Genomic DNA, 25,052 nt, shown 5'->3' with positions numbered 1-25,052 from the left:
TTTTAGTAAGATTTACAAATACCTTTAAAATATACACTTAACAATGATTATGAGTGTTTAAATTAGGGGATGTGTCTCACTGAATATTGATCTCGTACATGTATATATTTAATCTTGGCTGAAACACATAATTTACAAACTTACCATCCTCAGATAAGTCATTTAATGTATACTCCCCATTTAAAATATTACTCTGTCTTCTCAATGAGTCTCCAAATGGATGGTTTCCTCCAGATAAAACATAATAAAATACACATCCAAGAGAAAATATATCCACAGCACAAGTCTTGAAGAAGAAGAACAACAAAAAAAAAAAAAAAAAATCATTGAACAAATCATATTTATAAACATCTCCTACAAACTTTACCATAACATTAATGCAAAACTGGATTTAAAAAAAGTACAGTAAAATTCCATCACAAGAAACTTCTCAGGAGTGTCAATCATTTATTTCATTGTGCCAAAATTTCATTCAATTGAATATTGCTGAAAATTATTTTTAAAATACAAATTTGTATTACTATGTTGGATAAAATCACAATGGAATATTAAAATCAATACAGATATCATTATTTATTCATATAAATGCAGTGATACATTTCTAAAATAGAGAACTAGTGATATGAGTGATTTCCAGTCTATTTTATTCAAACTTCTAAAAGGTAGGCAAAAACCACAACAACAGGAACATCACTGATTTTACTTTGCCAACCCTGTTATTTTGGAAAAATGGGGTGGAAACAGTTTAAACTGGGAAACTTGAAACATTTATTCTTAATTCTGAAATTATATTGCATAAAAAGATCAAAAACATTGGAAAAATAACAGTCATGTTAATAAAAAAAAAAAAAATAATAATAATAAATAAATAATAATGTTTCCCAACTAAAAAAGAAACTGATTTCCCATTGTCTCCTATGGGAATCCTCCCATTGCTTTACTATGGGAGTCAAATGACATGTCGATTAACTTATTTCATATGAACGAATTCGATAAAAACGAGGTCCGTCACACAAGACAAACAGGATCTCTGAGTGGCTAAAAAAAGAAAGAAACTAACTCTCTTAAATTTTCATAGCAGTGGCAGGCTTTTTGATATTCATTGTGCTGCCACCTAAATGGATGTCATAAACTAATGAGATGCACACAGCAGAGAAGAAAATTTCATGGAATGCACATATTTTATCAAGTGATATAGAAACCTATGGTAGATATAAACTAGTCTGCAATCAGGTTAAAAAGGAAATTAAGCAAGCTAAGGCGATTATGAGAAGTGTTTGGTTAAGGATGCAAAGAAAAAACTGCAAAAACTTCTTTACTTATTAAAACTAGAAGGAAGGGGATGAATTACATTGGTCCACTTCACATATCAATAGCATAATTGTTGATGATTCTGTTCAGGTCGGTGACAAACTGAACAGGTATTTTCTATCTACTTTACACATGAGAATTTCATTATGGAGGGGAATGCCAGAAGTTCATCAAAATTGAACAGGTAACTAAATAGTTCTGTAATAACTGAGAGGAAAATGGAAAAGAAATTGTTGAAACTAAGCATAAAAAAGGCATCTGGGGTGGACAGGATCTAACCAATTATAATAAGGAAGACAGCAGAGGAAGAAGCGAAACCTTTGACATAATTATGAGAGCATCTTTGGATTCAGGTGAAGTTCCTGTGGGCTGGAGGTGTACAAATGTTGCTCCAATTCACAAAGCTGATTTTTTCCTTTTCTTTTTTTTTTTAAATGAAAACTCCAACCATGAGAGGTATTAGAACCCATAGTATTTACTACTGTGCATGGGTTGAAGATTGAGAAGAAGAAGAAGAATGAAGATGTTTGCTGATATTAGACTTCAACTTCTGTAGATTATAATTTTCAGGAAACATGTAGGGAGGAAGGTTGTTCCAAAAAACGGAAATAGAATGAATAAATGAGGAATAAGAAAAGTTGGTCATGTGATTTTTAAGCTGGACAGTAAAAAGATGTTGACTGGTTGCAGCACATGTTCAGACTGCTTTGGAAGAGAGAGTGAGAATTATAAAAGCCAATTCAAAAGAACAGTGTCCATGTAAGTATCTATAGAAAAGGCATGCAGGAGAAATAGAATGTCTATGAGATACAAAGTGCAGAGACTTTATTAGAAATGAGTATTAATTAACCAAACTACACTCCTCTGAATTGAATCTAGAAGCCTGAGCGAGGCTTTGGGGGCATCATCCCCAGATAAGAGAACAATTTTCCACGGCAGAGCAGATTTGTGATTTATACAGAGTGAACAGCTGTTTGGTAGAAAACTAATGCCGAGAGCGAAATAGAAAACCCAGTTTTTCGGATGTAGAGGAAACAATATTTGTGATGTGCTTATAGTAGTAGTGGCATGTGATGCAAGAAAGCAAGTGTATGAGCTTATGCGGCATCAGACAAAAAAAAAAAAAAAAAAAAATCACACTATTCCCTCCAAATGCCTGTTCAGTTCCTCCTTAAATTTATTTAACCTATCAACTTGCACAACGACACATGGAAGTTTGTTCCAGCAATTAACCATCTGCTGGCTAAAGGCAAATTTCCACACATCTGTCTTTTCTAAATTTGGATTATGCCCCCTTAAGTTCATAATCTGAACAAGTGGAAGGATCCCATCAGAATTCAGCGTGCTCAACACATTCAAGGCCTTAAACACCTCAATCAGATCACAGTGCAGGTGCCTAGTCTCCGGCCACTGCAATTTGCAGAACTTAAGCCTCTCTTGGTAAGGGGATCCCTTCATTTCCCTCACCAATCTTGCTGCCCTTCTCTGTACAAGCTCAAGCAAATCCACATCCTTCCTAAAATGACGCCTCCAGACTTGTACGCAGTACTCAAGGCATAGCCTGACCATTGCCTTATACATAGGGACAATCACCTCCTTTTCCCTGCTAGCAAAATTCCTATATATCATTGACAAAACACCATGACCTGCCCTGGCAGCCTGTCTACATTGCTCAGAAAACTTCATATCTGACTGGACAATTACTCCCACGTCTTTTTCATTTTCTACCACCTTAAGTGTAGTACCACACAGCTGGTATGTTTCTCTGGGGTTCATCATCATCATCAGCCATTTTCAATCCACTGCAGGATGAAGGCCTCTCCAGCAACTTTCCAGTTCCTTCTGTTTTAAGCTCTGGCCATCCATTTAGTACCCACAAACTCATGAATTTCATCTATCCATCTCCGCCTTTGTTTTCCAGGTTTTCTTCTAGCTCCTCTTGGGTACCATTCTGTTATTTTCTTAGTCCATCTGTCATCATGTTTCCGAGCTATGTGTCCTGATCAAGACCATTTTAGTTTTGATAAGAATGTCCTTTACTTGAGTTTGCTGCTTAATCCATGTATTTCTCTTCTTATCTAACAGTCTGATTCCCAATATAATTCATTCCATTCTTTGCTGTGTAGTTCTCAGCTTCTCTTCCATTCTTTTGGTGAGTGCCCAAGTTTCACTTCCATAAGTCATGGTAGGGAGTATACATTGGTTCATTATTTTACGTTTCAGACAAACTGGGATATTGCTCTTCAGTATGTGACTATATTTCCTGAATGCTATCCATCCAAAATTTATTCTTCTCTTGACATCCAGCCATTTATCATTATTACAGCTAATAACTTGTCCCAGATAAGTATATGACTCCACCTTTTCAATTACTGCTCCTTCAATCATTATTTCCCTTTCTGTGGCATACTTGTTCATCATTACTTTTGTTTTAGCCATATTCATCTTTAGTCCAAAATCCTTACTAACTGTGCATAACTGTTAAGATTTTCCTCTAATTCTTTGGGATCGTGGCTTATGACCACAATGTCATCTGCAAATCGTAAATGGTTTAGGTACTCTCCGTTCACATTGACACCTTTCTGCAACCAGTCTAATCTTCTGAAAGCTTCCTCAAGGGCAGCAGCAACCAGCTTCAGAGATACTGTGTCTCCCTGTCGAACTCCTTTCTCAATTTTAAATTTCCTACTGTCTTTGTCTAGTCTAATAAAGGAGGTAGTATTCTCATATATTTTCTTAAAAATCATAATATATGGGGTATCTATGCCTTGTCTTTCCAGTGCCCGAAACATTGCCTTATTAATTTGCTTTCTCCATTAGCTGTGATATTACTTCAAGGTTAGGTTAGTGAAGGTTAATGCCTCCGTAGCCGAGTGGTCAGGAGCGGGAGTGCAGCGGCACACGCTCTTTGAGTAGACCGGGGTTCAAGCCCCTGACTGCTAAATACGGTCGATCTGCCAACCTGCACTGGACCAGCGTGGCAGATTAGGGTCCATTTCCCTCAGCATGAATTGTTGAGGAGGCTTCCATCCAGCAGTGGGTTGATAATGGCTGCAATTTACTTTTTTTTACGTGAAGGTGATCCATAAATGAGAATCCTGTATTCTTTCTAATCTGTTAGTAATGACCCTTGTGAACAACTTGTAGATGTGGGATAACAAGCTAATTGGTCTATAATTTCCAATTTCTGATTTATCTCCTTTCTTATGCAGCAAAACTATGATTGCATTATTCCACTGCTTAGGCGTCACACCTTATCTTTTTTTTTTTTTTTTTTATGAGAACCCCAAACACGAGAGGTATTAGAACCTATAGTACTTAGTACTGTGCTTGGGTTGGAGGTTGAGAAGACAAAAGAAGATATTTGTTGATATTGGACTTGAACTTCTGTAGATTGTAATTTTCAGGAAATACATATGAAGGAAGGTTGTTCCAGAAAACGGCAGTTGAATGAATAAATGAGGAAGATGAAAAGTTGGTTCTATGGGTTTGAAGTTGGACAGTAAATGGATGTTGGCTGGTGGCAGCACGTGTTCGGACTGTTTTGAAAGAGAGAGCGGGAATTATAGAAGCCAATTCAGAAGAACAGTGCCCATGGAAGTATCTGTAGAAGAGGCATGCAGCAGAAACAGTGCATCTATGAGAAAGCGAGTGGAGAGACTCTGTTAGAGATGAATCATTAATTAACCTAACTGCCCTCTTCTGAATGGAATCAAGAAGCCTGAGAGAGGTTTTGGGGGCACCACCCCAGATGTGGGAACAATATTTCATGGCAGGGCGGATTTGCGATTTATACAGAGTGAGCAGCTGTTTGGAAGAAAAGTAACGCCGACAGCGAAAGAAAAAACCAAGTTTTTTAGATGCAGAGGAAGCAATATTTGTAATGTACTTGTGCCAAGAGAGATTAGAAGTCAGGGTAATCCCCAAAAGAGATATATCATTTTGCCTAGAAATCGGAGTGTCACTAAAGATAAGCATAGGAGCGGAAGAATCCTTTTTGCGAGATATAAGACAAGATTGAGTTTTAGAAGGGTTGAAATCAACAAAGTTGTCTTTGCCCCACTGGAGAATTACCCGAAGATCGGCATTTAAGGAATTGGCAGCAGATTTTCGAGAACTTGAAGCTGATTGAGCTGGACAAGGTTTCTCAAAATGGAAAGTTGAATGCAATGTGCTATCATCGGCAAAACTATGGATAGGATTTCCAGTCAATGGAAGAAGGTCATTGATATTCAAGAGGAAAAGAGTGGGGGAGAGAACTGAACCTTGGGGGACACCGGCATTAGTGGAGAAGTTAGAAGACAAAGAGCCATCTACCATCACCCTCAGTGAGCGATCAGAGAGAAAACTGGATAACCAATTACTAAAAACAGTTGGCAAACCATAAGATGGAAGCTTGTTTAGAAGACCTTTATGCCAAACACGATCAGAAGCCTTTGAGATGTCAAGAGCAACTACTTGTGTTTCACCGAACTTTTCCACTGAATTAGTCCATAAATGGGTAACATAAGCCAGAATATCACCAGTGGATCGACACTGACGGAATCCATACTGGCGATCGTTGATCAGACGGAAGGTTTCTAGGTAGTTTAAAATTTGGCGGTTAATTTATTTCTCCATTACTTTAGAAAGAGTAGAAGTAATTGCAATGGGACGATAATTGGATGGGAGGGATTTGTCACCCTTTTTAGGAACTGGCTGGATATGAGCAAATTTCCAAGCAGAAGGAAAAACACCTTTGGAATAAGAAAGTGAAAAAAGGCGGCAAAGAATAGGAGTAAGTTCAGGAGCACAGGTTTTGAGAACATGTGGAGAAATACCATCAGGACCTGGAGCTTCCTTACCATCAAGATTCATCAAAATCCTTCTGATATCCTTTTGAAGGAAGACCACAGGAGGCATTGAATGGAGCGTGTTAGGAATGGTGGGAGGTGTTTTACCAAGATCATTAATACATGAGCTCGAAGAAAAATGGGATACTAGCAGGTCAGCTTTATCCTTGGCTGAAGTGACAACAGAACCATCTGGTTTGGACAGAGTTGGGAGCAGAGATGGGCAAAAGTTGCGGCTAATAGCTTTGGCAAGAGACCAGAATGCTCGGCTACCATTAGGGCAAGAAGCAAGTTTTCTACTCTTAGCCTGTTCAAACTCTAGTTTGGACTGATTAATAACTGCTTTACAATTGTTGCGAGCTTTCGTGTAATCAGAAAATGAAGCTGTAGAATTAGAAACAAGCCAATTACGATATGCAACATTCTTCTCTTGGACAGCCTTAACACATTTATTGGAAAACCAAGGTTTAGATAAAGGACGAGATTTTAAAGTGGAGTGTGGGATAACAGATTCCATTCCTGCAAGAATAATTTCACTGACACGATCTGAGCAAACGCTGACATCAGAAGTTTTGAAACAGTAATCAGACCAAGGAAAAGAAGAAAAGAAGTCTCGCAGGTCATCCCATTTTGCATTCTTGTAATGCCAAACAATACGAGGTTGGGAATAGCCATGAGATAAAGGTTCCATTGGAGAAGAGACAATCACCAAGTTGTGATCTGAAGTGCCTAAAGGACCTCTCACTTCAACCTTGTACTTAGAAGGGTTGTTTGTGAGAAAAAGATCAAGCGTATTGGCTGTATGATTAGGATTGTCCGGTATTCTTGTAGGTAAATGAACAATCTGTGCTAGGTCATTAGTAATTGCAAAAGCCTCAGCATCTCGACCTTTTCTAGTCACACCAACCCATTACTGCTGGGTTGGTGTGACTAGAAAACGGAAGACAGCTGGAGTTGTGAACATTAAAATCACCAAGGAAAATTACCTCACTGTTAGGAAAGCTGGACTGGAGAAAGTCAAGTTGCAAAGAGAGGAAGTCAAAGAGCTCCAAGTGATTAATGGAGTTGGGAGAACGGTAGAGACAACAGATGAATTTTACACAATGAGGTAGAGAGATTTTAAGCCAGAGAAGATCAAAGAGAGGAGATTCCAAATTGCCAAGTCTCTGACAGGGAATATCAGAACTGACATATGCACAAGTACCACCTTTGAGGCGAAAGGAATCATACAACAAATAATTTGGACATCTGAGATGAGCAGTAGTTGAATCAACTGATAACTGAGATTCAGTCAGAAAAAAGTACATGGGGTTTGGAAGACTGCAAGTGGAAATGGACATCGTTGAGATTGGAATTGAGACCACGTATATTTGTGAAATGAATTATGAAGTCCTTGGGAGGTTTAGATATTTTCGCAGATAAGCTTGCTCTATTATTTTGACAATTCATGGTGTATTCAATAGTAAGAAAAAGTGGGTGGGGCATGCTGTATTAAGTAATGAAATTTTTGGATATGGCGTACATGTGGTAAGAATATACCCAGATCCTTGACATAACGTGGCCTCGACAATGCTCCCCTCATACACACTACTCGGACTCCCTCCAGTCACTATCTGGCAGAGTAGAGGTAGCAAGATTATACACTAGCTGATCCGGAAGCCTCCTAGAGAGTTACCAATAGGTTTGGTCAGGTGTAGTATCTAGCGGTCGGCCTGCGAACACCGTTTTAGAGCTGTACCCTCGAAATGTAAGGAATATTGGATCTCGCCACGACATTCATCATATCCTCAAAAATCATCAATCATACTGCATGATGGAAGAGATAGGGAAGGGTTGGCCGGAACTTAGCTCTAGAGACTAAACATGGGTTCCACCACTTCAAGCCTCCAATAAGCAAAGTGGTGGTATTTCACCGGTTGATGAGCGTCATCTACCACCTAGTACTGCCTGGTAACATAGAGGGGCGGCGTTCCTCCATGTGGTGTGGGTGCCACACCTCTACCCCTGCTTACGTTGGTTCACACCTGGGTGGTCACCCACCATGTACTTGTGCATGAAGGTTATACCCAGGATTACTAACAGTCCCACCATCATGAAGTTGCAAGCAGAGGATTTGGCTGTCATAGACCGTCCGGACTTCGCCGAAATTGGGTCCACTTGACTTTAGGGTCACCCGAATATCAGTTCCATCAGCGTTTTAGACTCCCAGGTAGCAAGAACAGCTTGTCTGGCATATCTGAGAGAATGTCTCTGACAACCTCAAGGACCAAATGCACTTTGTGAAGAGCCTTGCCAGTTTTTGTGTTATGTTTCTTACTCCCAATTTTAACAACTCTACAGTAACTTCATCTTCCTCCGGGGCTTTCTGTTTCTTCATTTTCTTCAATGCATGTTCTACCTCATCAGGAAGAATATCGTGTATGTCGTATGTGTTGCTACTTTGCAATCTCTGGGGTTACTTCTACCCATATGCAGTACTTTGCATTTGTCAAGGTTAAACTTCAGTTGCCACTTCTTAGCCCAGGGGCCCCTCCGTAGCCAGGTGGGCAGGAGCGGCAGTGCGTAGCACACGCTTCTTGATTAGACTAGGGTTTGAGCCCGTGACCACCAAATACGGAGGATGCGGAAAGGTCAGGGAAAGACCACCGCATATCCCCGGAGCAATATGGCCTTAGTTGCTAATGCTCCTAAAAACCAAACAACAGCCATTTTCAATCCACTGCAGGATGAAGGCCTCTCCAGCAACTTTCCAGTTCCTTCTGTTTTAAGCTCTGGCCATCCATTTAGTACCCACAAACTCATGAATTTCATCTATCCATCTCCGCCTTTGTTTTCCAGGTTTTCTTCTAGCTCCTCTTGGGTACCATTCTGTTATTTTCTTAGTCCATCTGTCATCATGTTTCCGAGCTATGTGTCCTGATCAAGACCATTTTAGTTTTGATAAGAATGTCCTTTACTTGAGTTTGCTGCTTAATCCATGTATTTCTCTTCTTATCTAACAGTCTGATTCCCAATATAATTCATTCCATTCTTTGCTGTGTAGTTCTCAGCTTCTCTTCCATTCTTTTGGTGAGTGCCCAAGTTTCACTTCCATAAGTCATGGTAGGGAGTATACATTGGTTCATTATTTTACGTTTCAGACAAACTGGGATATTGCTCTTCAGTATGTGACTATATTTCCTGAATGCTATCCATCCAAAATTTATTCTTCTCTTGACATCCAGCCATTTATCATTATTACAGCTAATAACTTGTCCCAGATAAGTATATGACTCCACCTTTTCAATTACTGCTCCTTCAATCATTATTTCCCTTTCTGTGGCATACTTGTTCATCATTACTTTTGTTTTAGCCATATTCATCTTTAGTCCAAAATCCTTACTAACTGTGCATAACTGTTAAGATTTTCCTCTAATTCTTTGGGATCGTGGCTTATGACCACAATGTCATCTGCAAATCGTAAATGGTTTAGGTACTCTCCGTTCACATTGACACCTTTCTGCAACCAGTCTAATCTTCTGAAAGCTTCCTCAAGGGCAGCAGCAACCAGCTTCAGAGATACTGTGTCTCCCTGTCGAACTCCTTTCTCAATTTTAAATTTCCTACTGTCTTTGTCTAGTCTAATAAAGGAGGTAGTATTCTCATATATTTTCTTAAAAATCATAATATATGGGGTATCTATGCCTTGTCTTTCCAGTGCCCGAAACACTGCCTTATTAATTTGCTTTCTCCATTAGCTGTGATATTACTTCAAGGTTAGGTTAGTGAAGGTTAATGCCTCCGTAGCCGAGTGGTCAGGAGCGGGAGTGCAGCGGCACACGCTCTTTGAGTAGACCGGGGTTCAAGCCCCTGACTGCTAAATACGGTCGATCTGCCAACCTGCACTGGACCAGCGTGGCAGATTAGGGTCCATTTCCCTCAGCATGAATTGTTGAGGAGGCTTCCATCCAGCAGTGGGTTGATAATGGCTGCAATTTACTTTTTTTTACGTGAAGGTGATCCATAAATGAGAATCCTGTATTCTTTCTAATCTGTTAGTAATGACCCTTGTGAACAACTTGTAGATGTGGGATAACAAGCTAATTGGTCTATAATTTCCAATTTCTGATTTATCTCCTTTCTTATGCAGCAAAACTATGATTGCATTATTCCACTGCTTAGGCGTCACACCTTATCTTTTTTTTTTTTTTTTTATGAGAACCCCAAACACGAGAGGTATTAGAACCTATAGTACTTAGTACTGTGCTTGGGTTGGAGGTTGAGAAGACAAAAGAAGATATTTGTTGATATTGGACTTGAACTTCTGTAGATTGTAATTTTCAGGAAATACATATGAAGGAAGGTTGTTCCAGAAAACGGCAGTTGAATGAATAAATGAGGAAGATGAAAAGTTGGTTCTATGGGTTTGAAGTTGGACAGTAAATGGATGTTGGCTGGTGGCAGCACGTGTTCGGACTGTTTTGAAAGAGAGAGCGGGAATTATAGAAGCCAATTCAGAAGAACAGTGCCCATGGAAGTATCTGTAGAAGAGGCATGCAGCAGAAACAGTGCATCTATGAGAAAGCGAGTGGAGAGACTCTGTTAGAGATGAATCATTAATTAACCTAACTGCCCTCTTCTGAATGGAATCAAGAAGCCTGAGAGAGGTTTTGGGGGCACCACCCCAGATGTAGGAACAATATTTCATGGCAGGGCGGATTTGCGATTTATACAGAGTGAGCAGCTGTTTGGAAGAAAAGTAACGCCGACAGCGAAAGAAAAAACCAAGTTTTTTAGATGCAGAGGAAGCAATATTTGTAATGTAACAGTCCCACCATCGTGAAGTTGCAAGCAGAGGATTTGGCTGTCATAGACCGTCCGGACTTCGCCGAAATTGGGTCCACTTGACTTTAGGGTCACCCGAATATCAGTTCCATCAGCGTTTTAGACTCCCAGGTAGCAAGAACAGCTTGTCTGGCATATCTGAGAGAATGTCTCTGACAACCTCAAGGACCAAATGCACTTTGTGAAGAGCCTTGCCAGTTTTTGTGTTATGTTTCTTACTCCCAATTTTAACAACTCTACAGTAACTTCATCTTCCTCCGGGGCTTTCTGTTTCTTCATTTTCTTCAATGCATGTTCTACCTCATCAGGAAGAATATCGTGTATGTCGTATGTGTTGCTACTTTGCAATCTCTGGGGTTACTTCTACCCATATGCAGTACTTTGCATTTGTCAAGGTTAAACTTCAGTTGCCACTTCTTAGCCCAGGGGCCCCTCCGTAGCCAGGTGGGCAGGAGCGGCAGTGCGTAGCACACGCTTCTTGATTAGACTAGGGTTTGAGCCCGTGACCACCAAATACGGAGGATGCGGAAAGGTCAGGGAAAGACCACCGCATATCCCCGGAGCAATATGGCCTTAGTTGCTAATGCTCCTAAAAACCAAACAACAACAACATCTTAGCCCATCTGTCCAAATTATCTAGATCCTGTTGCAGTAGCACACTGCCATTACTGTCATTAACAACCCTGCCAACCTTTGTATCATCTGCAAACTTCGACACTAAGCCTGATATACCTTCATCAATATCATTGATAAATATTCAAAACAACAGAGGATCCAACACCGAACCCTGTGGGACTCCACTAATAATATTAGTCCATGAAGAGCACCACCCTTTAATTACAACCCTCTGTCTTCTCCCACTCAACCATCCTTTTATCCATTGTAGCAACTTACCCTTAATACCATTCTGCTCCAATTTGTACAATAGTCTTTCATGCGCAACAGTGTCAAAAGCTTTCCTGAAATCCATATAAAGTTAACCTCCGCTATTCGCGGTGTCTGTATTCACGGTTTAATAATATTATAATATTAATTATAATAATATTATAATAATAATATAACATAATTAATTATAATTGATTAATAAATTAATAGAATCATGACTCAGACCAGAGCAGCAAAGCAAAAGGCTCAAGCTAATGGAAGCGCTGCGGCTCAGAGCAGAACTGAGGGGGGCAGTTGTCCTCTGACTCACAGCCTTATAAAATGCACTGTTTGCTTGATGTTTGCAGAGCAATCGGGTACGGGACATGATACTGCCAAGGGGGATGTCTTTGTGTGTGCGCGATGTAAGGAGTGTATCGATATCAGGCAACAACTCGGCGTTCTTGTGGGCCTATATGAGAGCTTGAAGGACAGGGTGGATGCCCTCGAAGAAACTAAATTGAGGGGCCCATCAAGCTCTCAGCTGCCCACATCAACGCCAGAGCTTGCACTTGGGCATCGCGTGACACAGAGACAACCCCCAAGGCAGAATGCGCTGGTCCCGAAGGAACTAGTAGTTGTTGGTGACTCTATTGTCAGGGAAACGGGGAACATGCTTTGTAAAAAAGATAGGTGGAACAGGACCAGGGTATGTCTGCCAGGGGCAAAGGTTGATGACGTTGTAGAGCGAATATCATCTTTTAAGGGCACAAAAGGTGATATAGTTGTACACGTTGGCACTAATAATATTAAGAGTAGGAGACCGGCAGAATTACTTAACAAGTACAGGTCACTGTTGAACAAAAGCCGAGAATTAGGGTTGAATTTGAAAGTGTCTGCAATTCTGCCCAGACACGATAGGAGGGAGTATATGATGAGAGCCTTGTCGATCAATTCGGCCCTGGAAAGATTGTGCAAGGCTCAAGGGGTAGAATTTTTTTCAGCCTGGACTGTACTTGTTAACAGGAGAGATTGCTTCTACAGGGATGGGATAACTTAAATAGAAAGGGTGCAAGAATATTTGCTGATGCTATCGAGGCAGTGTTAGGTGGGTCGGAAAACTGCTAGCATGGGGGGAGACAAAGACCAATAGATTGACAGTAGCCACTGGCAGAGGTGAAAGAGATTCTTGCACTGCTTCTATTAGAATGAGCAGAAGCCTGAAAAACAAGATGCATGGTATTTCAGAGACTGCTGGGAGCCATTGCGGTACAAGTAAACACATGGGTTGTGTTAGGGTAGCTAAGAATAGAAACAGGTGCAGGTATACTTGCGTGTACACCAATGCTAGGAGTTTAGTAAACAAATTTGATGAATTTGAGGTATTGCTCAAAACATCAAAGGCAGATATTGTTGGGATATCAGAGACGTGATGTCACACAGATATAAGGGATGCAGAACTGCAATTTGGGGAGTACAACGTCTACAGAAAGGATAGACAGGATAGGAAGGGGGAAGGGGTTATGCTATTAGTTAAGAAACACATAAAAACCAAGGAAGTGAAGCCAGTCGACATCGCTGGACAGTGCAGTGTTGAGTCAATTTGGTGTGACATAAGCATTGGGAGATCAAAATTGAGAGTAGGAGTGTGCTATAGGCCTACTGACTCTGATGAGTATAATAAGGAACTGTACAGGGAAATAGAGTGGGCCAGTAAATCAGAGAGTCTTATAATGGGAGATTTTAATTTCCCAGATATTGACTGGAATTTGGGGGCTGGTTACTCACACAGTAGCAGGGCTTTTGTGGATTTATTGGATGATTGTTTTCTACATCAGCATGTTCGGGAGGCAACTAGAGGGAGTAATACTCTTGATTTGATTATCAGCAGTGATTCTTCATGCATTAAGAATCTGCAGATAAATGAACCACTAGGTGGCAGTGATCACATTGTGCTGAAGTGGGATTTACTGAAAGAGGTAACTACCATTAGGGGTAAAGGGAAGGGTTATAGCTTCCATAAAGGCGACTACAATGGACTGAGACAGTATTTAAATTCTATACAGTGGGACCAACTGATGATGTTACCAACAGCAAATTCAAAATGGGAAGCATTCAAAGAACTTATCTTGCAAGCTACTAGGCTTTACATACCAACTAAGATATATTGTTCAAGGTTTAGGCCAAAATGGATGTCAGATGAACTAATGAGGCATATGGCAGAGAAGAAAAATGCATGGGATACTTACAAATTAACACATGACACAGAAGCCTATGATAGATACAAGTTGATATGCAACCAGGTTACAAAGGAGGTTAGGCAGGCGAAGGCAGATTACGAGAAATCCTTGGCAAGGGATGCAAAGAAAAACAGCAAAGAGTTCTTTACTTATGTAAACTCTAGAAGGAAGGGGATGAATCAGATTGGTCCACTTGATATTGATGGGTCAACTGTTGATGATCCTGCTCAGGTAGCTAACAAACTAAATGAATATTTTGCATCGACATTCACACATGAGGAGTTATTCAGCAAGGGGAATGCCAGAGGTGTATTCAACTCTAGCAGTAAGCTACAGAATCTTGAAATAACTGGGAGTAAAGTGGAGGAGAAACTGTTGAAGATAAACACAAGAAAGGCACCCGGGGTGGATGGGATCTATCCAGTTATATTAAAGGAGGCAGCAAAGGAGGTAAGCAAACCCTTAGCCATAATTATGAGAGCTTCCTTGGACTCAGGGGAGGTACCCATAGACTGGAAATGTGCAAATGTGACCCCAATTCACAAAGGAGGAGCAAAGGCTGACACAAGTAATTATACACCTGTGAGCTTAACTTCTGTTCCCGGAAAATTAATGGAGGCACTGGTTAAAGAAGCAGGATCTTTTAGACAAGACTTCAGTTATAGCTCAGACACAGCATGGTTTTGTTAAGGGGAAGTCTTGCCTGACCAACTTGATTGGATACTATGATGCAGTCACAAAAGAACTGGATGCAGGGAATAACTTTGATATTATATACTTGGATCTTAGAAAGGCTTTTGATACTGTTGCACATGGAAGACTGCTGCACAAATTGGAGCAGTGTGGCATTGGAGGCAAATTGCTGCTATGGATAAACGGGTGGTTGAGGGGGAGAAGACAGAGAGTGGTAATCAATGGACACTGCTCATCGTGGACTAATGGTATTAGTGGAGTCCCTCAGGGTTCAGTGTTGGGTCCATTATTGTTTTCTGTATTTATAAATGATATTGATGATGGTATATCAAGCTTAATGTCCAAGTTTGCAGATGATACAAAGGTTGGCAGGGTTGTCAAGGACACTACTGACACTATGCTGCTGCAACAAGATCTGGAAAGGTTGAGCAGATGGGCTGAGAGGTGGCAAATGAAGTTTAACATTGACAAATGTAAAGTACTACACATGGGAAACAGCAACCCCAGAGCAACGTATCAACTCTGTTGTACTACACTGACAGTGGTAGAGAATGAAAGGGACTTGGGGGTGATTGTGCAGGCAGATATGAAGTTCTCTGAGCAGTGCAGACGGGCTGCAAGAGTAGCTCATGGAGAATTGTCAATGATATACAGGAATTTTTCCAGCAGGGATAAGGAGGTGATTATTCCATTGTATAAGGCAATGGTCAGGCCACACCTAGAGTACTGTATACAGGTCTGGAGGCCTCATTTCAAGAAGGATGTAGAGCTGCTGGAACGAGTACAGAGAAGGGCAACAAGATTAGTGAATGGAACAAAGGGGTGCTCTTATGAAGAAAGGCTTAAGTTTTGCAAATTACAGTGTCTGGAGACTAGGCACCAGCGAGGTGATCTGATAGAGGTGTATAAAGCCTTGAATGGTTTAAGCATGCTCAATGCTGATGGGATTCTTCCTCTAGCTCAGAAAATTCACCTGAGAGGGCATAAATTTAAATTGAGGAAAGACAGATGTAGGATAGACGTGCGGAAATTTGCCTTTAGCCAGCGGGTGGTTGGTTGGTGGAACAGACTTCCATCCCTTGTGGTGGAGGTTGATAGCCTAAATAAGTTTAAGGCTCAGCTGGACAGGTATTTTGAACGAACAGAGGGGTGAAGTGGAAGTGGGTTTTTTTTTTTTTTTTTTTGGCTGATGCTGCATAAGCTTGCTTTCTTGCATCAAATGCCTCTACTAATGCTAATGCTAATGCTAATGTTTCGCGGTGGCTGATTTAATATAAAATGAAACCTGAAAAAAATGTGAATTTTAAAGCGCCGTGAACATTTTCCGCCATAAAAAAACATGGGCGTGGCTAAAATTATCTTTCCCGATCAAAACAGCGCTCAGCGGGTGGGGGAGAGGGGTGACAAAATCGCGAGCGTGGATGTTTCTCGCTAATCCTTTTTCAATGTGTTATGTGCTTGTCGTGGAACGTTTCGTCGTTTCCTTTTAATCTATATGCTTATAAATTGAATAAATTTATAAATTGATATGCTTACAAAAGTGATAAATCTACTGTTTTGCAGTGTAAAACAGACTTCTTCGACTGTGTTAACGGAAGAAAGTGACTTTATTGTGGACAAGTTCTTTCTAACCTGTACAAAAATATGACTACGAATAACAAGGGAAATGTGAAAAGATCAAACGTGATGACATTAGCGAATAAAACTGAGTTATTAGACAAAATTTCTAATAGTGAAAGTGTCTCCTCAGTGGCAATACATTATAAAATCAATAAGTCTGATCAACGGTATGATCAATCAAAAAATCAGAAGCAAAAATCCGCCGTAGTGTCCGTGAAAACGCACTAATTGCTTCAAAAATTTGCTCTGTAACTCGTGATGTTAAATTGGAAAAAGGTTTAAATCTGTGGATAGAAGACCGAACTCAAAATAAAATTCCATCAAATTCACTCATCATTCGTGAAAAGGCAAAACTCCTTTATCAACACTTTAGCGAAACTGGTGATAGCACTGGCGGGATAGGTTTTTTAGTTAGCAAAGACACTGGTTTGAAAGATTTGCTTAAAATTTCTAATAAATATTACATTTAATATTAAATTGTTCTGTCTAGGTTCATAGTCATATTATGAAGGTACACATGATACATACAGAGACAAAATTTTAGACTAGTTTTTCTTATATATTTCATACTTTGGAACGGAACCCCTTTATTACTATGGGAGCCAAAACTCAGTATTCGCGTTTTCGGTATTCGCGGAATTTCTCAGGAACATAACCCCCGCAAATAGCGGGGGTTTACTGTATATGATATCAAAATAATTTTTTGCATCCAGTTCCTTTGTAACCACATCATGCCAAGAGAAAGATTAGAAGTCAGGATAATCCCCCAATAGAAATATATGATCTTGCCTAGAAATTGGAGTGTCATCAAAGATAAGCATAGGAGGTATTTTCAGATAGGAGCAGACAAATAATTTTTGTGAGATGTAGGGCAAGACTGAGTTTTAAAATGGATTGAAATAAACTCAGTTATCTTTGCTCACTGGAGAATTACTTGAAGATCAGCATTTAAAGAATTAGTAGAGGATATTCGAGAAGTTGAAGCTATTTGTGGAGAGCAAGGTTTCTCCAACTGGAAGGTGGAATGCAATGTGCAATCATCAGCAAAATTATGGATAGGATTTCTGGTCAATGGAAGGAGGTCATTAATATACAAGCGGGAAAAGAGTGGGAGAAAGAACTGAACCTTGGGGAACACCAGTGGGAGATTTTAGAAGACAGAGAGCCATCTACCATCACCCACAGTGAGCAGTCAGAGAGAAAACTGTATACCCAATTACAAAAACAGTTGGCAAACCATGAGATGGAAGTTTATTTAGAAGATTTGAAAAACTTCTAAATAAAACTTGAGTTTTGAAAAACTTTTCCACTGAATTTGTCCATAGATTTAAGAATATCACCAGTGGAGTGACACTGACGGAATCCATGCTGGCAATTGTTAAACAGATGGAAGATTTCTAGATAGTTTAAGAGTTGGCAGTTAATATATTTCTCCATTACTTTAGAAACAGTAGAAGTGCAATAGAATGATAATTGGATGGGAGGAATCAGTCATCCTTGTTAGGAACTGACTGGATATGAGAAAATTTCCAAGCAGAAGGAAAAACACCTTTGAATGAAGTAAGTGAAAAAAAGCGACACAAGACACAAATAAGTTCAGGAGCACAGGTTTTGAAAACAAGTGGAGAAATACCATCAGGACCTGGAAAGTTCTTAGCATAAAGACTGATAAAAATCCTAGTGACATCCTTTTGACGGAAAACCACAGGAAGAATTGAATGGAGTGTGCAGGGAATGATGTGAGGTGGTTTATCATGATTATCAATACACGAGTTGGAAGAAAAATAGGATGCTAACAGGTCAGCTTTATCTTTGGCCGAAGTGGCAATAGAACAAATTGGTTTTGACAGAAGTGGGAACACACATGGGCAAAAGTTACAGTCAATAGATTTGGCAAAAGACCACAATGACGAGCTATCATTTGAACAAGAAGCAAGTTTTCTACCCTTAGCCTTTTCAAAGTCTCAGTTCAGATTGATTAATTACTACTTTACAATTGTTGTGAGCTTCGGTGTAGACAGAAAATGAAACTGAAGAAATGGAAGCAAGCCAATTACGATATGCAATATTATTCTCTTGAAGAGCCTTGTTACATTTATTGGAAACCCAAGGTTTAGATAAAGGATGAGATTTTAATGTGGAATGTGAAATAAAAGGTTCCATCCCTACAAGAATAATTTCACTGACGCGATCTGAGCAAACGTTGACATCACAAGATTTGAAATAGTAATCCAACCAAGGAAAAGAAATCTCACAGATCATCCCATTTTTCATTCTTGTAACACCAAAGCACATGAGTTTGAAAATGGCCAAAAGAGAAAGGCTACATTGGAGAAGAGACAATCATAAGTTGTGATCTGAGGTGCGTAGAGGACCACTCACCTTGACTGTGTACTTAGAAGGGTTGTTTGGCACTAATGATATTAAGAGTAGGAGACCGGCGGAATTAATTAACAAGTACAGGTCACTGTTGAAAAAAAAGTCGTGAATTAGGGTTGAATTTGAGAGTGTCTGCAATTCTGCCCAGACACGATAGGAGGGAGTATATGATGAGAGCCCCGTCGATCAATTCGGCCCTCGAAAGACTGTGCAAGGCTCAAGGTGCAGAATTTTTTTCAGCCTGGTCTGTACTGTACTTGTTAACAGGAGAGACTGCTTCTACAGGGATGGGATACACTTAAATAGAAAGGGTGCAAGAATGTTTGCTGATGCTATCGAGGCAGTGTTAGGTGGGTCGGAAAACTGCTAGATTGGGGGGGGGGGATACAAGGACTAATAGATTAACAGTAGCCACTGGCAGAGGTGAAAGCGATTCTTGCACTGCTTCTATTGGAATGAGCCACAGCCTGGAAAATAAGATGCAGGATATTTCAGAGACTGCTGGGAATCATTGGGGAACAAATAAACACATAGATTGTGTTAGGGTAGCTAAGAAAAAGAACAGGTGCATGTATACTTGCGTACACACCAATGCTAGGAGTTTAGTAAATAAATTTGATGAATTTGAGGTATTGCTCAAAACATCAAAGGCAGATATTGTGGGGATTTCAGAGACGTGGTGTCACACAGATATAAGGAAGGCAGAACTGGAATTTGGGGAGTACAATGTCTACAGAAAGGCTAGACAGGGTAGGAAGGAAGGAGGGGTTATGCTATTAGTTAAGAAATACATAAAATCCAAGGAAGTGAAGCCAGTCCACATTGCTGGACAGTGCTGTGTAGAGTCAGTTTGGTGTGACATAAGCATTGGGAGATCAAAATTGAGAGTAGGAGTGTGCTATAGGCCTAATGACCCTGATGAGTATAATAAGAAACTGTACGGGGAAATTAGCATTAGCATTAGTAGAGGCATTTGATGCAAGACAGCAAGCTTATGCAGCATCAGCAAAAAAAAAAAAAAAAACCCACTTCCACTTCACCCCTCTGTTCGTTCCAAATACCTGTCCAGCTGAGCCTTAAACTTATTTAGGCTATCAACCTCCACCACAAGGGATGGAAGTCTGTTCCACCAACCAACCACCCGCTGGCTAAAGGCAAATTTCCGCACGTCTATCCTACATCTGTCTTTCTTCAATTTGAATTTATGCCCTCTCAGGTGATTTTTCTGAGCTAGAGGAAGAATCCCATCAGCATTGAGCATGCTTAAACGATTCAAGGCTTTATACACCTCTATCAGATCACCTCGCTGGTGCCTAGTCTCCAGACACTGTAATTTGCAAAACTTAAGCCTTTCTTCGTAAGAGCACCCCTTTGTTCCATTCACTATTCTTGTTGCCCTTCTCTGTACTCGTTCCAGCAGCTCTACATCCTTCTTGAAATGAGGCCTCCAGACCTGTATATAGTACTCTAGGTGTGGCCTGACCATTGCCTTATACAATGGAATAATCACCTCCTTATCCCTGCTGGAAAAATTCCTGTATATCATTGACAATACTCCATGAGCTACTCTTGCAGCCTGTCTGCACTGTCAGAGAACTTCATATCTGCCTGCACAACCACCCCCAAGTCCCTTTTATTCTCTACCACTGTCAGTGTAGTACCACAGAGTTGATACGTTGCTCTGGGGTTGCTGTTTCCCATGTGTAGTACTTTACATTTGTCAATGTTAAACTTCATTTGCCACCTCTCAGCCCATCTGCTCAACCTTTCCAGATCCTGTTGCAGCAGCATAGTGTCAGTAGTGTCCTTGACAACCCTGCCAACCTTTGTATCGTCTGCACTTTGGACATTAAGCTTGATACACCATCATCAATATCATTTATAAATACAGAAAACAATAATGGACCCAACACTGAGCCCTGAGGGACTCCACTAATAACATTAGTCCACGATGAGCAGTGTCCATTGATTACCACTCTCTGTCTTTTCCCCCTCAACCACCCCTTTATCCACAGCAGCAATTTGTCTCCAATGTCACACTGCTCCAATTTGTGTAGCAGTCTTCCATGTGCAACAGTATCAAAAGCCTTTCTAAGATCCAAGTATATAATATCAAAGCTATTCCCTGCATCCAGTTCTTTTGTGACTGCATCATAGTATCCAATCAAATTTGTCAGGCAAGACTTCCCCTTAACAAAATCATGCTGTGTCCGAGCTATAACTGAAGGCTTGTCTAAATGATCCTGCAGTGCTTCTTTAACCAGTGCCTCCATTAATTTTCCTGGAACAGAAGTTAAGCTCACAGGTCTATAATTACTTGTGTCAGCCTTTGATCCTCCTTTGTGAATTGGGGTCACATTTGCACATTTCCAGTCTATGGGTACCTCCCCTGAGTCCAAGGAAGCTCTCATAATTATGGCTAAGGGTTTGCTTACTTCCTTTGCTGCCTCCTTTAATATAACTGGATAGATCCCATCCCCCCTGGGTGCTTTCTTGTGTTTATCTTCAACAATTTCTGCTCCACTTTACTCCCAGTTATTTCAAGATTCTGTAGCTTACTGCTAGAGTTGAATACATCTCTGGCATTCCCCTTGCTGAATAACTCCTCATGTGTGAATGTCGATGCAAAATATTCATTTAGTTTGTTAGCTACCTGAGCAGGATCATCAACAGTTGACCCATCAATATCAAATACTCTTGATTTAATTATCAGTAGGATTCTTCATGCATTAAGAATTTGCAGGTAAATGAAACACTAGGTGGCAGTGATCACAGTGTGCTGAAGTGGGATTTACTCAAAGAGGTAACTACCATTAGGGGTGAAGGGAAGGGTTATTGCTTTCGTAAAGGCGACTACAATGGACTGAGACAGTATTTAAATTCTATACAGTGGGACCAACTGATGATGTTACCAACAGCAAATTCAAAATGGGAAGCATTCAAAGAACTCATTTTGGAAGCTACTAGGACATACCAACTAAGAAATATTGTTCACGGTTTAGGTCTAAATGGATGTCAGATTAACTAATGAGACATATGGCACAGAAGAAAAATGCATGGGATACATACAAATTAACACGTGACACAGAAGCCTATGGTAGATACAAGTTGAACTGTAACCAAGTTACAAAGGCAGTTAGGCAGGCGAAGGCAGATTATGAGAAATCTTTGGCAAGGGATGCAAAGAAAAACAGCAAAGAGTTCTTTACTTATGTAAACTCGAGAAGGAAGGGGATGAATCAGATTGGTCCACTTGATATCGATGGGTCAACTGTTGATGATCCTGCTCAGGTAGCTAACAAACTGAATGAATATTTTGCATCGACATTGACATATGAGGAGTTATTCAGCGAGTGGAATGCCAGAGGTGTATTCAACTCTGACAGTAAGCTAGAGAATCTTGTAATAACTGAGAGTAAAGTGGAGGAGAAATTGTTGAAGATAAATACAAGAAAGGCACCTGGGGTAGATGGGATCTATCCAGTTATATTCAAGTAGGCAGCAAAGGATGTAAGGAAACCCTTAGCCATAATTATGAGAGCTTAATTGGACTCAGGGGAAGTACCCATGGACTGGAGATGTGCAAATGTGACCCCAATTCACAAAGGAGGATCAAAGGGCGAGACAAGTAATTATAGACCTATTAGTTTAACTTCTGTTCCTGGAAAATTAATGGAGGCACTGGTTAAAGAAGCACTGCAGGATCATCTAGACAAGACTTCAGTTATAGCTCAGACACAGCATGGTTTTGTTAGGGGGAAGTCTTGCCTGACCAATTTGATTGGATACTATGATGCAGTCACAAAAGAACTGGATGCAGGGAATAACTTTGATATTATATACTTGGATCTTAGAAAGGCTTTTGATACTGTTGCACATGGAAGACTGCTGCACAAATCGGAGCAGTGTGGCATTGGAGGCAAATTGCTGCTATGGATAAAGGGGTGGTTGAGTGGCAGAAGACAGAGAGTGGTAATCAATGGACACTGCTCAACGTGGGCTAATGTTATTAGTGGAGTCCCTCAGGGTTCAGTATTGAGTCCATTATTGTTTTCTGTATTTATAAATGATATTGATGATGGTATATCAAGCTTAATGTCCAAGTTTGCAGACGATACGAAGGTTGGCAGAGTTGTCAAGGACACTACTGACACGACACTAGCTACTGCAAGAGGATCTGGAAAGGTTGAGCAGATGGGCTGAGAAGTGGCAAATGAAGTTTAACATTGACAAATCTGTGGTACTACCCTAACAGTGGTAGAGAATGAAAGGGACCTGGGGGTGGTTGTGCAGGCATCTATGAAGTTTTCTGAGCAATGCAGACGGGCTGCAAGAGTAGCTCATGGTGTATTGTCGATGATATATAGGAATTTTTCTACCAGGGATAAGGTTGGTTGGGTGGTTTAAATGGAAGTTTATTGGCACAAGGGCAACTGAGGCCAAATTGTGCCTGTCACAGTAATCGTGCAAATGATTTTTTTTTTTTTTTTTTTTTTCCAGTCATATGTCAGATAAGTTCATATAAATGGATTTGTTTTAAAAAACTAAATAAATCGGATAGATTTGCATCATCACTGAGGATATGGTTCATCTCTAATGAATTGTTTTGGGTTAAAACCCATTTAAAATTTGTTAATCGGGTAGCATGATTGTAAGGACACTCGAGGAGAATGTGCTTCACTGTAAGTAGGGCGGAACAATGACGACAGTGAGGAGGTTCATCCCCTGTCAACAAATGGAGGTGGGTGAGATAGGAATGACCAATGCATGTCCTTGCAAGGACAACCTCTTCTCGTCTGTTTAATCGTGAACTAGATTTCCAATACTGTGGCTTTTTCTTTATTTGGAAAAGTTTATTTTGGGTCTGTTGTTGCCATACTGATGTCCATTGGTCAATACATAACTGTTTTATGATAAGTTTACAGTCCATATAAGGAATCGAGGCAAGTGAAGATACAGGGTTGACTGGATTTTTTGCTGCTTGATCTGCTTTCTCATTTCCCTGGATTCCAGCATGCCCAGGAATCCAGCAGAACCTTACCTCTGTGTTATATTTTGCGAGATTGATTAGCTGAGCTCTGATTTCTTTCAGAATAGGATGAGAGTTCGGACATTTACGTTGTATAGAAGTTACTGCACTCAAGGAATCGGTATAGATTATAATTTCTTCGTTAGACCTGTTGTTGACGTGTTTGATAGCCATTTGTATTACATAGAGTTCAGCGGTGTAAATACTGCAACTTGGGAAAAGTTTTTCGGAGATTACACAAGTGGGAAGGACTACTGCAGCACCTACATCTGTATCAGATTTGGATCCATCAGTATATATTTGAAGACAGTGAGTGTTTGCTGATGCATGAGTTGAATGTAGCTGCTGTATATTTTGATGGTCCAACGCCTGTTTTCCCCACTTTTGAAAGTATTCATCGGATAAAGGTTTGAAAGTGGACCATGGAGGCTCAATTTCTCCGGTGTCGGGGTGGATATTGTCTAGTGGGACACTCCAATTCTCTGTAACATCCTTCAATCTGATTCCAGCAGGTTTATTTTCATTTGGTTTATTTCTGTATAAATTTTTGAAAGACGGGGTAAACATGGAAGACCAGATGGGATGTGAGGGCATACTCCGAAGTTTGGCAGCATACGTAAGCAGCAGCATCTGCCTCCGAAACGATAATGGAGGTTCATGTGCATCAATGTAAAGACTCTGGGCTGGCGACTTTCGGAAGGCACCTAGAGCTATTCTAAGTGCATTATGTTGAATGGTATTTAGGGACTGTAATGCTGATTTTCTAGCTGAGTCATATACAGGTGCACCATAGTCTAGTCTGGATCGGATTATAGTTTTATACAGGTGAAGAAGAGAGAGTCGATCGGCTCCCCATGACATCGCAGAAAGCACTCTAAGAATATTCATTTTCTTCAAACAAATAGTTCGTACATGCTGTATGTGTTTCAGGAAGTTTAATTTCTTGTCCAATATTAAACCTAGGAATTTAATATTGTCATTGACTGGAATAGCATGATTTCCCAGTCGCAATTCAGGATCAGGGTGCAGTTTTCGCTTCTTGCAGAAGTGTATAGCGACAGTTTTCTCTGCTGACAGTCTGTAACCATTTTGTGACATCCACGTTTGTATTTTATTTATTGATAGTTGGAGTTTCCTTTCAATAGAGTACATATTTTGTGAGTGACTGGATATAGTGAGGTCATCGGCATAAAGATAAGTTTCTACTGAATTCGGTATGGTTGTTGTTAGAGTGTGTATTCTAACTGCGAAGAGTGTGGC

General features: G+C 40.3%; 1 protein-coding gene across 1 annotated transcript in view; it reads right to left on the bottom strand.

Moving 5' to 3' along the window:
• LOC150082409 (serine/threonine-protein kinase/endoribonuclease IRE1-like) overlaps nucleotides 1-25,052 on the bottom strand; it is a 402,966-nt gene that overhangs the window by 73,698 nt on the left and 304,216 nt on the right. Inside the window, exon 18 of the mRNA XM_090380512.1 lies at nucleotides 145-286. Coding sequence (XP_090236638.1) covers nucleotides 145-286 — 142 coding nt within the window. The remainder of the gene's footprint in view (nucleotides 1-144; nucleotides 287-25,052) is intronic.

Source organism: Mastigoproctus giganteus, chromosome 8 (genome assembly GCF_048544385.1).
Source record: "Mastigoproctus giganteus isolate SK-2022 chromosome 8, ASM4854438v1, whole genome shotgun sequence".
Lineage (NCBI taxonomy): Eukaryota > Metazoa > Arthropoda > Arachnida > Uropygi > Thelyphonidae > Mastigoproctus > Mastigoproctus giganteus.
This window is presented reverse-complemented; position numbering and strand designations above follow the sequence as displayed.